The sequence below is a fragment of the Enhydra lutris genome, unplaced genomic scaffold, assembly GCF_002288905.1.
Source record: "Enhydra lutris kenyoni isolate GAN:26980312 unplaced genomic scaffold, ASM228890v2 scaffoldscaffold61, whole genome shotgun sequence".
NCBI classification, from domain to species: Eukaryota; Metazoa; Chordata; class Mammalia; order Carnivora; family Mustelidae; genus Enhydra; species Enhydra lutris.
The window spans coordinates 297,738-310,404 of record NW_019154145.1 but is presented as its reverse complement, the minus strand read 5'-3'; the positions used below and the strand labels follow the sequence as shown (position 1 = coordinate 310,404).

The following is a 12,667-nucleotide window of genomic DNA, read 5'->3' as shown; positions in this document are numbered from 1 at the left end:
CTGACCCCGCAAGAGCGGCGCGTCTGCCTGCTGTGGCTGCAGCGAGGCTGGCCCCCGGGCCTCAGTGCTGTGGCGAGGGCAGCCCTGAGTCCTGGCGCGGCCTACCTGGGCCCAAGGAGGGTCTGTGTCCCGCAGTTCTGGATGACTGCACCCAGCGCTAGCTTTGGAGGGCAACGTCATTGGGCCTGACGGCATATTCTAGAACCGTGCGTGAGGTCCAGGCTGTTTTTCTCGGATGACCCCTCATCTCCCACCGTGAGTATCAGGGTCTCCCTTAAGACAAACACCAGAGATCCAGGCGGTTCCCATCAGATCCCAAATTGGAATTGTGAGTTTTCCGCCTCACCAGGTCACTGCTGGCACCATTCTGGCCCTTGCTCCCCCTCCCCGGGGCTGCCAAAGAGAAGGTGTCCCCCCTCCATTGCTGCCCCAGCCCCACGACTCAGCACCACTCACCCCACCCCGGCTCCTTCCACTGGCGACAGCAGAAGGCACCACACCCGGGGCCTAGAGGCCCCTCCGGCCCGCACGCCGCCACCGGGCTTCCTCCTGCGGTGCCCCGGCGCCTCTCCCCCGCCCCTCTCTGTCTCTGGGGTACTTGCGAGTTAGGAGGAGGGTCGCCGTGATGGTGCGGGGGCCGGGGCAGGCGTGCTGAGCTCCCCTTCTCCGTGGGCGTGGAGACACATGACATCCCCCCTCTCGGTGCTCCCAACTCCACTCCACAGCGTCCGGCCACGGTCTCCTGCGCCTCACTCTCCTGCAAGAACAACCGTCCTTTAGATGGGGGAACAGTGAGCGTCGCAGCCGTATGGGACCGAGCGGAACCAGGCACTTAAGAAAAACGGTGGGAAGGGTTTAGCCAGCTCTGGCTGTGACCACACCAACGTTGTCTGTGGTTCTTTGTTGTTGTTTTTAAGATTTTCTTACTTATTAGAGAGTAATAAGTAAGCAGTAATAAATAAGTAATAAGTAATAAATGAGCCAGGGGAGCAGCAGAGAGACAGGGGGAGGCAGGCTCCCTGTCGAGCAGAGAGCCCGATGCAGGGCTCAATCCCAGGACCCTGAGATCATGACCTGAGCAGAAGCCAGAGGCTTAACCCACTGAGCCACCCAGGCAGCCCCTCCCACAGTTCTTAAGATTAAATCGCCATTAAGTATTGTAATGGAAAAGAGTTTCTTTTCTGAAAGAAGTTTTTACTATCTGAGTCGGCTGGTCCTGTCCTCCCAGGCCCAGACGCTCAGGCGTCAGACTCCTGCAGCCACCGACCTGGGCCTCCTGTTGCCTCAGCCTTGGGCCTTGCGGTCCCCACGGCCAGCCCCGGGTTCAGAGCTGCGGCGTGACGTTTAACTCCTGTCCTTTTCTGCAAGTGCTGAGTTCAGTCCTGCTTCCTCTGGGTGCGGAATCATTTTCCCAGCTGTTGTGCAGGCTTGGTGGCTGGGACGTGGCCTCTGTCTCTGTGGCCTGTCCCGTGTCTCTGTCTCCCCACCAGAGCTCAGCAGCCATCTGCTGCTGGACCACTTCTTCTTTGGTTTCTGAGCTGTCTTTGCGTTGGGCGGCGCTCGCCAGCCGACCAAACATTCCCCCGCCCGGCCCCAAGCAGGTGCTGACTGGAGGAAGGGCACCGTCGGCTCCTGAGCACGCACGTCATCACACCTTCTCTCTCTGTTTGCAGAGTCCGCTTGGTGGAAAGAGGCTCCCCTCACAGCCTGCCGCTCATGGAATCAGGAAAAGTAAGTGCTGACGGAAGAAAGACGTATTTCTGGGGAAGTCTCAGGCTCAGCATGTGTGAGCTTTGACATTTTAAGAAATCCATCTTATAGAATATTTTCTCCAAAAAGCTTTCTTAAATGTAATATTTCAGAACCGGGTTTGGCCATGAGTCCAGAAACTCCAACAACAGTGTTTTAAACAAGTTAGATGTTTTTTTTTTTTCTCTCACATAAAAGAAATCATGAAAACTCCAGAGTCCCTACCCCCTTCTGTCTTACTTGAGTTTGCACGGATTCCATTCCCAAGGGTGCCTCAGGGTCCAAAGTGGCTGCTCCAGCTCCAGCCATCACTTCCACATTCCAGCAGCAGCTGAAGCAGCAGGAAAAGGAAACTGCAGGTACGGAGCTCAGCAAGGCTCCTAAGCTGCTCGCACCCACTTCGATACCACGGGCCAGAATCTGGTCACGCAGTCACACCGGCTGAAAGAGGTTGGAAGCGCTGTATCAGTTCTGAATGTCCTGGGCCTGGGAGGAGCTGGTACCGATTGCCGTGAAAGTGAGCGAAGAGGGGCGGTCAGGGGACAGTGTCGTTCCTGTCACAGTGGGTGTGTTTTTTTATGTGGGTTAGAGGGCAAGACGTGTATTTGTGGCTAAGTGGAGAGTTTTTCCTGTTTTTGGCCCCAGTTGTCCTGTCTGTCCTCCATCTGGCATATTTCCAGGAGTGCCTTATGTCGCTGCTGGACCTTTTATAATCTTCGTCTACATGAGCTCCACTTAGAGTTCTTAGTACGAAGCTGGCTTCAAGGGGAGGATGCCGGGCTTGCCCACCCTAAGCCGGCCATTAGCGGGACGAAGGGACCAGAGCTGTCATGTCACACGTCGGACTGAAGGGACAGGAAAGGGACAGGACAGGACAGGACCTCTCACCGATGTTTTGCCAGATCTCAGAGTTTCCCATTAGCTGCACACGGGCAGCCCTCTAAACTCGCAGCACCAGCTTTTGCTGCATATGCATATGGTTTTAGTGAAATTCATAATGTCTCCAAGCCAAACGTCCATCGAGAAGGAAACGCCTGACACGGACATTCAGAGACGAGACACCGAGTGCCGGAGGGTGTTGAAGCGTGACCGAGAGCGAGAGCTGGACGGGCCTTCAGGTCAGAACATGGCGGGACGCGCCAGCTCTCCCACCGTCCCTCCGTGGCGCTGTGCCACGCCCACCTGCGCTTTCAGGGTACTTGGGTCTCTGAAAACTTGACCCGTGACTTCCTTACCTCCGGGCCGCCTGCAGGCCCGCCTCCGCGCTGGCGTCCCCTGATGTCACGCACAGTATTGACTATAACTGGAAGATCAACTGAGAGCCCTGACGACGTCTTGCAAGCTGAGTTACATCGTTCATCCTGTTGTGATTCAGATCTTAATTTTAAGGTCATGTTAACACAGGCTCCGTCACCGTAGTAACAAATGCGATAAGACGCAATTGCCACACGGTGATTACGTCATGCTGCGGTCCGGGATTTTGATTTAAAGCCATAGTACTTTCTCACCCTGAAGGCAAGGTCAAGGTCAACTGGTGCACAGCATGGACCCCTGTGTCCACTGACCAGAATGTACCCCTGTGTCCACTGACCAGAATGTCCTCCTTTCCCACATAGATACTTCCAGGGGTTCGGATCATAATTGCGAATCCAGAAACGAAAGGACCGTTGGGTGACTCCCACCTGGGTGAGGTGAGTTACGACGTGCCCCCCTGGGAGAAGTGAGCTGCGGGGGAGGCAGGACATGGGCCCCGGCCCCCAGGTGAGGTGTGGGATGTCTGGATGAGGTGAGGACAGGCTGTCCTCAGAGATGGAGCCTCTGAGACCAGATGTGCCCTCCTGCTCTCCACTTCCGGCCCTGCTGACACCAGCAAACCCCTCCCCCTGCCGCTAAGCCACCGTGAGTATGACTGGATTGGGTGGGTCACCACGGACTGGCCGGAAAGTGACCGGAAAGGAGCTTTACTGCTTCGAAGAGTTGTGCAAGTTCAGGTTAGAGAGTGGAACTCCGTAAGGAAGCGCGGATGGTTCTCTTTGAAGAACTGGAGAGGAGAAAACGTGGGCTGAGGTTCCTCATGTCGAGGCTCTCGCATTTCCCATGCCCTGGCCGTTGCTGCTGAGAATTCGTCTGGGAGGGGATGGAGCAGTGGGCACGGAGCTCACGGCCCCGGCCTAGAGTCCTAGCTTATCCGTTTCCGTGGCAACCGGGTTCGGGAGTGACGGGTGTTTTCCGTGGTCGGAAGCCCTTCCGCTCACTCACGCTCACCACGAGACCTTTCCCGGCCGACGCGCCGTCCCCAGTCCGCCACCCACCCAGCTCAGCCAGCCATGGAGGATGGAGAGGACATCGGGGAAGGGTGCCAACACCCTCTCCTTCCCTCCCGCTGTCTCCAAGGCCGAGCCCTCCATGTACGCTGGGCAGCCCCCCTCCTGGCTGCGGGGTCACCGGCCCTGTGTGGTGGGCTTTCCCTCCCTCCCTCCAGACCTGCCCCGTAGTAGCTGACACCCCATTAGAAACCCCACCACTCAACATACAGGGAGCCAGCTGGCGGTTGGCAGAGGGGAGGAGGTGCGCAGGGGTGAGGGGTGAGGGGATGGAGAGGAACACGCTGCGGCTGTGAGGTGAGTGAGGACGGGGAGTGGACAGTGCAGCTCGGGGAGTGCAGCGACGGGATGCGATGATGTTGCTGGGGGACTGGTCACTGCCCCGTCACGCAGACAAGTGTCCGGTCGCTCCGCTGTGCATGGGACACGCTGGTGACCTCGTGGCTTGGCCTCCTTCAGGGGATGCTTCTCCCGGAGGCCTGGCGCCTCTGTATAAAGGGCGGTGTGAGTGCCAGGCGCTGCCCAGGCTCCGTTTCTCTGCAGGCTGGGGCTTGGCCCCTCATTCCACGTTCTCGGTCACAGGCGGAGATCAGAGCGGAGGTGACGGAATTCCATAGAAGCTGCATTCGGGGATGCTTTCCCAGATGAGACTGGGGAGGATGGTGCGCTGCCCTGGGCGCCTGAGCGAGAGCCCCTTTACTGTTGCTTTCTGACCGGGGCTGTGTCTCACTGAGAAGATTGTGCGCGGGAGAGCCGGGCAGGGGTTCCATCTGCCCGTGGACCGTGTCGCTTCTGTCCCTGCTGACGCGGGGCGCCCGGGAGGCTACGGGTGCCCGGTGGCAGACACATTTGATGTGCTTACTTCAAAAATCCTCTGGGCATTTTCACGGGCTCCTTGCGAGGTGGACATCGTCACTATTTGCTTAGTGGCTCTTGTCCAGGGGAAGCGGTGGCGTCCGCGTGAGGTTACTGCGGACCCCCCCCCCCAGGCGAGCTCCCGGCTCTGTTGCTTCCTTCGCAGATCTGGGTTCACAGCGCCCACAACGCCAGTGGCTACTTCACCATTTACGGAGACGAGTCCCTCCAGTCAGACCACTTCAACTCGAGGTTAAGTTTTGGAGACACGCAGACAGTCTGGGCGCGGACAGGCTACTTGGGGTTCCTGCGGAGGACGGAGCTCACGGACGCAAACGGAGGTAAGAGCCCAGGCGGTGAGTGGAGAGGCCGGGCCGCAGCCCCAAGAGCACGCTGTGCGCGCGTGCTGCTCAGCAGCGGGGATGCCGCTGAGCGGGAAGGAAGGGAGGGTCAGCATGAGTCCACACGCCGAAGTCACATGTCCCAGACTCTGTGCTGTCCTGGAGCCAAGGACAGGTTTGAACCAGGGACAGGAGCCAGGACGCTGCTCCATGCAGCAGACAGACCCCTCGCCACCGGGCAGCTGCCCCGTCCCACCGAGGGCCGCCCGAGACCCATGCTGGACAGCGGCCTCAGGGGCACACTCACTGCTCTCTGCAGGGACTGTCCCGGGCCTGGCTTGTCAGGAGAGGGAGGTCGGGAGGCGCTCAGGCCTCGGGCAGGCGGGTGGAGGCTGCTGCCCCTCCTCCAAATGGGGCTGGTGCCCAGCAGGAGAGTTCTAGAAAGTGCAAACACAAAGGCCTCTGTGCTGGGGAAGTCTGAGCTCCCAGTGCCGCTCAGAGGAGAGGCGGGACTCCGTTATTTCAGCGGGTGAGGTGCTCAAGGGGCTTGAACCTGGCTGAACTGGCGTGTATTTAGAGGAAAACACAAAAATATTTTGGCGTCACATTGGCAGTTTGGGAAAACCCTAGACTGTTTTATTCGGGTGTGGTCTCTGGGATTCCCGTGAAGTACCTTGCGAGTCCGGGCTGTGGTGACCCAGACCCCCAGGAGGTGGGACGGTCACCCTGCTGGACGCGGGGGCTCTGGCACAGCCCTGCCGCTGTTTCCTCACTTCGGGCCCCCAGAGGTGGGACGCCTGCCACAGTCGTAGAAACCAGCAAATCAACGTCTCCGTCTCATCCGACTTGGATTCCCGGTCTTCTGTCTGCCGATCACTTCTTCAGACTCTTCCCGATACACCCACTACCCTAAAGATGAAGGGGTCTCCTTAGCTTTAAGGGAAGATGGACCGACATCCCACTGTCGTCCAAGGTTTGCATGAGGGATTGCGTGAGCTAAGGGGTCTCTGTTCGCGGACGTTACCAGAGACTGCTCGCTCGTCCCACTCGGAGCTGGGTTTCTAGCAGCTCTGACCTCATGGGACACCGTCCGAGGGCACGGGGTTTGGTTCAGGCCATGCTGCGTGCTGACCTGTGGCTCTGGGAGAGCGCGGTGCCCATCGGTGCCCATGGGGCGGAGGGGCCCCAGAGCAGTAGGAGACAGTGTCCCGGTGTGCAGAACTGGGGCGGGATGCGCACGGGGCCCTGTGGTGCCAAGGTACACGGCTGGCCAGACTGGTGTCCGGGGGGCCCGGTGGTCCCAGTGGCCCGGACCCATGAGAGAAGGGGACCAGCAGCCTGCGCTCAGCGACCCCGTTCCTCAGCCACTGTGTCTGACACGGGTGGTTTAACCTTCAGTCCTCACGACGCAGCCGCGTTGTGCGGAGGCTCACACACGTTCCCCGCCCCCCGCAGAGCGCCACGACGCCCTGTACGTGGTGGGCGCACTGGACGAAGCCATGGAGCTGCGGGGCATGAGGTACCACCCGATCGACATCGAGACCTCCGTCATCCGAGCCCACAAGAGCGTCACGGAGTGGTGAGTGGAGCGGGCGCGTCGGGCTATCCAAGGGCCCCGTGCGGGCAAACGGGTTTGTGCTCCACTAGCTCTGGGATTAAGAGCTTGGCTAGAAGGGAGCACTGTTGGCCTCAGGCCGTGTCCCACGCGTCCCCAGAGGACACAGTACTGACCCCTGGGGGGAAAGGCCCAGGAGGCCCGGTGGTCGCAGTTTATGTTTCGTTTCCGAGAGCCGGATGGATGTACACACACAAGCAGGCCCTGAAACATGGGCGCACCCCATGGACGCCTGTCCCGCTGGGAGCTGAGACCGGTTCCCATGGGGGAAGGCTGAGAGGTGGAGAAGGGGACCCGCCCGAGGTACAACCAGAGGCCAGTGACTAGGCAGGCAGGGCCCTCGGGGACATGGGGCTCGCCGTCCCAGAGCACGGCTTCCTGCCTCCTGCTGCATGGGGCTGGCCTGGGGGCCTCGCAGGCCCTCGGGGCCCATGCACGGCGGCCCTGGTGCAGGACGCTGGTGCGGAGCTGTAGGTTCACTGGTCCGCTTGGCCCACAGCTGCCGGGACGCACGTGCTCTCGGGCTCAGCATCTAAGGGAGCCACGTGCCAGAATGTCCCCTGAGCAGTCCCTCCTGGTGGGGACGGGAGCCTGAGTTCTTCACTGCCCCTTGGGAACGGATAACGGGGGGTATCTGTGGCCTTTGATGGCGGCTCAGCCGCGTGGAAGAGACAGCGCGCTGGCGACCCCACGTGCAGCCCCGTGCTTCCGACGTGGCGCTGTCCTCTCACCCCGAGGCTGCAGGAGCCGCCTGTGCATGTGAGTGTGGACAGGAGCCAGGACTCCTGGAGAGACAGGCACGCAGGGACGGCGCAGGGCTAGCGCTCTCTCGGCGCCGCTAGCTCGACATGCCAGCGACCCCCTCCCAGGCTTGTTCTACCTGCCGCAAGCATTTCCGTCTGGTGGCAAAGGGCTGTTTCCACCTTCAGGGTCTGTGATGGGGGCTCCCTGCCGCCTCCTGGGGTGTGTTCTAAGCCCTGCCGTGGCTCCCTGCCCCGTGGCCCATTAGCTGATGCGTGTGGGGCGTCGCACTCACCTCGCCTCAACACGCGCACCCACAGTTCCGTCCCGCGGGGCCCCATCCGTTGGAGACCGCCCAGCTGAACCTCTGTTGTTCCCGCTCCTTCTCACCTCCCCTGGCCCCGCCTGGGCTCCCCCTCCAGTGCACCCCCTAGTGACTCCCTCCACGGCGAGGGTGGATGCTCGCGTCCCTCCATGGGGCTGTTTCATGGAGGTGAGAGCTAGCTAACCTCATCCGGGCCAGATCCCGCCTTCTCATCCGTCGTCTCCAGTGTCGGCCATCTCTGGCTCTGGGAGGACGACGCCTATCCAGCCCGTAGCTCCCTGGCAAACCCGGTTCTTGATCCTGCGTTGTAAGCGCCAGACGCTGTAATAAGATATACCCCAGGTGGCTGCTATGATATAAAATCTGTGATGTCCCAAACTCAGTGTGGGCTCACTTGGGCCACACAGAGCAATATTTGAGTGTCATAAAGGGCCCTAGTATGGGAACGTGGCACCAGCACATCCTGGGAACGGACCTTGGCAGGACTGTTGCTGAGCCACGTGCTCGTCACAGCGGACTCCGGAAGCAGTCGCCTGCGGGACCCGTTCTCCAGTATTTCCCTTCCACGCTGACGTGTGTATGGGTCTCACTAAACAAAACGTGTGTATTTTTCTGACCAGACCTACCCGTACGGTTGTAGGGAACAGTAGGCGTTTCCCAAACACTTGCTGCCCCCTGGACCCTTCTCGCCCGCAGTCCACCGCAGGCCCCCGGAGCCTGGCCGCCGACAGGCCTCCCCTGCCCACCGCCCCCACCAGCCCGTAGACGGTGGGCTCCAGGAGCAACGCCTACTAAGGCCCTGTAACCACCCGTTTACAGACCAGCCTAGAAACCGCAGGCAGCTTAGGCTCCCACACACTGGCCAGACCCAATCTTCCGGCCGCCCTCTACTGAGATCCCAAACAAAGGGCTTCTGGGTGAGTCTGAGTGAACCCGCACGGTTCCCCTCCCAGACCAAGTGCTGCAGCGGTCCGCTGCTGGGCCCCCACGTCTGCAGCTGACCGCTGGGGTATCTGCCCCAGCGCGACCGGGGCCCGTGGTCAGCCGGACACAGAGCTGGTGGCGGTCCGTGTTTCTCTCCCTCCCGTGACGTCCCCCTCCTGCTGTGGCAGAGGGAGGTCAGGCAGAGGAGGCCAAACCCCTCGCTGCTCTGCAGCCTGTGCCCACTCTCCACTGACCAGGCCCGAGGACAGGACTGCATCTGAGGGACCCCACGGCCACAGCTGTCAGGGTGTTGCTGGCACGGAGATCCCCTGCGTGCACGGGAGCCACCGTGAGCGCTGGCCGCTCGGAAACGCTGCCCACGGGAGTGAGTGCGGCCACTTAGCGAGCTAACGGCCATGGGCTCAGAGAGACCGTCGGTGCGCGGGCAGGTCAGGAAAGAACTGGGTGGGACTTCTCGGGAAGCAGGCACAGTTGTCACAGAAACGCCTCACGCCTAGCGACGGTTTTCTCTGTCTTGCAGTGCGGTGTTCACCTGGACTAACTTGTTGGTGGTCGTGGTTGAGCTTGATGGGTCAGAGCAGGAAGCCTTGGACCTGGTGCCCTTGGTGACCAACGTGGTCCTGGAGGAGCACTACCTGGTGGTGGGGGTCGTGGTCGTGGTGGACATCGGCGTCATCCCCATCAACTCCCGGGGAGAGAAGCAGCGGATGCACCTGCGAGACGGGTTTTTGGCCGACCAGCTGGACCCCATCTACGTGGCCTACAACATGTAGCGTCATCTCTGGCTCCCGCAGACTTTTTTAGGAAAGTAACCGTTTCTATCAGTGTCACTAACGTTTGCAGACACGGGGGCGACATTCACCGGAACGGAGCCTCTGTTCGTGCGGCGGTGAGACTTTCCGTAGCAGTCCTGATTGGCATGGGGGTGAAACGTGGAGTGTGCATTACCACTGAAGCTTGCTCAGAAGGACTTTGGATTACTGCCTTTGGTTTGTTGGAAAAACCCATTTCAAAAACTTTCTTTTCTTTTTTGTTTTTAATTATTGAATAATAAGTGCTTTCTTCGTAAATGTGGTATTTTGTTAAGCCAAAATAGCAATTAAAAAAATATTCTGCCCTCCAGATGGGTTCTTTTAAACAATTTATGTAGTGTGACAAAGAATTGTTTTCTCTGTTTAATGTGTCACAAAATCTTAATGACATGAACCTTGTTACTAATTTAAGCCATTGCTAGATTTCATCCTTTTAGGAAAGTTTGTTGAGGTACGAGAAAACCTTCCAAATAGCACCTTCCAATTAGATTTTAGCAGCTTTCTTTGTCAGAAGCGTGCTGGAGAAACAAAGGCTAACATACAGCCTTTGAAGTTAGCATAGAGTGAGAAGAAATTATAAATAAGGTGTATTTCGGCAACTATCTTGCAGATATCTTTGTACTAAACTAAAAAGATAAAATAAGTTAACTTCACATGTAATTATGTACAAAACGTTTAATTTATTTTGATCTCTTTAGAAGTATAAAAGAGAAAAACATTCAAGAACATTAAAGTCTTGTAATGTTTGCTAATATAAAAAAAGTGTTGTATTATCTTGCGTGGATAGTATCACAACAAATATATATATATATGAAATATAAATTCACTAATGAACAAAGGAGATTTTAAAGTTTAAAATGCAGAACCTGTCACTTGCATGGTGTCCCCTCACTGTCCTGTAGATAAAGCGAGGTTGTCTCACACCCACTTTGCTGACACGAGCAATCCCGGATTGCCTGTAGCCCGGTCTACCTGTTTCTTCTAGAACCAGAGATTCTAGAAGTGAATCCAGGTTCTAGATTCCAGCAAGTGAAGTTGTTGCCATCTCAGAGATGGGGAAGGAATCGGAGGCTAAACATGCACTAGTTTCCCTTTGCCGTGGGGGCAATGGTGAGCGGTCTGTGCCGGTGCGCGCTTGCGACACTGAGCGGCATCAGGGAAGGCAGGTGGTGAGCGCCACTGTTCTCTTAGCTGCAAGAATTCCTTGTTCTTCATCATTTTTGTTCACGTCACCCTTTCTGGTCCTTGCTATGGAAAGGAATGCTCTTCCGTGATTGTTTGCGCCGGGTCGCGTCGATTCCCCAGATGGCCGTCGTCCGGAGTGGACAGACTGTCCAGAACAGCTTTAAGGGAAAAGACACAGAGGAGACTGTCCCCTCGGCCCGCTCTGTGGGGCTCCCCTGCCCGGCGCGAGCAGAACCTGCAGGGACCCCTCCTGAGCTGCCCGGGAACTCCTCACAGAGCCACCGGCTGGAGCGAGAAAGCCCCCCAGCTGCCTTCATGTCGCCACCTGTGGATGACACGTTTCTGATTTCCGTCTCGCTGCTGCTGCTGCTGCCGCCTCACATGCCTTCCGGTTTCCTCGTCTCATCTGTACACTCCTCGATCAAGTTGGCCCCTCTGTGTCCAGCCCAGAAGAGGTATCCACTGTCCAAGTGTGATTTCTCTTGTAACTGCCCCAATATGACCCTGCAGTGGCTCTTGTTGCTAGAAATGCATGACCAGGATTGTTGCTGGGCAAACCTTAGAGTCTCTCTTCATTATACCATAGGCGGCGTCTTCATCCACCTTTGCTGTACGCGCCAGCAGTAAGCCCTTTGCTAAAAGAGAGTTTTGTTTGACTTCTGAGATCCAAGGCTGTTTTTTAAAAATTTTAGATGGCTTTTTAAAAAATTTGTCTGCATGTAGGGTGCATCCTTCCATCTCCACAAATTGTTTGATTTTTAAATATTGTTTGAGTTCATCTCTGTGTGTGAATCTTTCTCTACACGCTTCAGATACACATTCCTACAGTCTTCTGCTTCCTAAGGGGGAAAAACCCCACCACACGCGGGAAAAGACCTTTTCTTAACACACCCACCTTGTTTAAGGGGAAGGAGGTTTAAGGTGTCGGGTAAGACACTGACTAGGACACACAGCTACAGGGTAATTGTGAGGTCGAGCTGATGTCGGAAGCAAACAAATCAGGTTATCACTTCCAAGTATGACCTTCACCTTCACCGTGTCAGCTTCACGGGCAAGGGGGGGCGGTCGTGAACGTGGTTAGGGACGTCCTGTCATCTCTCACGTTAGCGTTGAGGTCCAGAGGGTTGGGGGCTGGGATTGAAGGTCGTTTGTGCAAGAGGAAGGAAATATTCAGCAATAAAGAAGGATTGTTCTGTGTTAGAAATTGTGCCGTAGATAAATCATCCATGGGAATGTAACCATGTTTGTCTTGTGACCTTGTGCTTTTGAAGTCAGACAAAACCGTGTAATCAGCTTGCACAAAGAAGGTACACAATGAACACTGAAACACAGACCTAACCCAACAGGGCGGCTTCCTCATGGTGCTCGTTTATTGTGTATATTTAATCCTGCTTGACCCTTGACCCACGGGACTGCCCTTTATCAGTTGAATGTTAGCAGCGTTATTTCCTGGAGCGCGTGACCGGTTAGAGAAACTCATGTACTCAGCCAGTCACGGCTTCAGACAAAATTTTTATGTGCAAAGGACGGCAACCTTCTCGTATGTTAAACCACCGGTAAGCTTTGTACATCTGTGATAACGCCTGTTTTATATTCAAATGAACAAATAAAAGCTTTTATTTTTGTTGCTCTGAAAATAGCAGTTTCTTAATTGGTCCCTGGAACACTGTCTGGGACGGCTTCCACCCCAGGAAGGAAGTGACTCCTGCAGGGACACGGGAAATGTATCTCACTCTGTTTACATAATTTGTTGCATTACTTACTAGTACAGATGA

The 12,667-nt window shown here is 56.8% G+C and overlaps 1 protein-coding gene across 1 annotated transcript in view; it reads left to right on the top strand.

Annotated features, from left to right (window-relative positions):
- LOC111158609 (disco interacting protein 2 homolog C) overlaps positions 1 to 10,449 on the top strand; it is a 189,282-nt gene extending 178,833 nt beyond the window's left edge. Inside the window, exons 32-36 of the mRNA XM_022520749.1 lie at positions 1,674 to 1,731; positions 3,366 to 3,440; positions 5,095 to 5,269; positions 6,725 to 6,848; positions 9,416 to 10,449. Coding sequence (XP_022376457.1) covers positions 1,674 to 1,731; positions 3,366 to 3,440; positions 5,095 to 5,269; positions 6,725 to 6,848; positions 9,416 to 9,668 — 685 coding nt within the window. The 3' untranslated portion in view covers positions 9,669 to 10,449. The remainder of the gene's footprint in view (positions 1 to 1,673; positions 1,732 to 3,365; positions 3,441 to 5,094; positions 5,270 to 6,724; positions 6,849 to 9,415) is intronic.
- Positions 10,450 to 12,667: the final 2,218 nt, after the last annotated feature.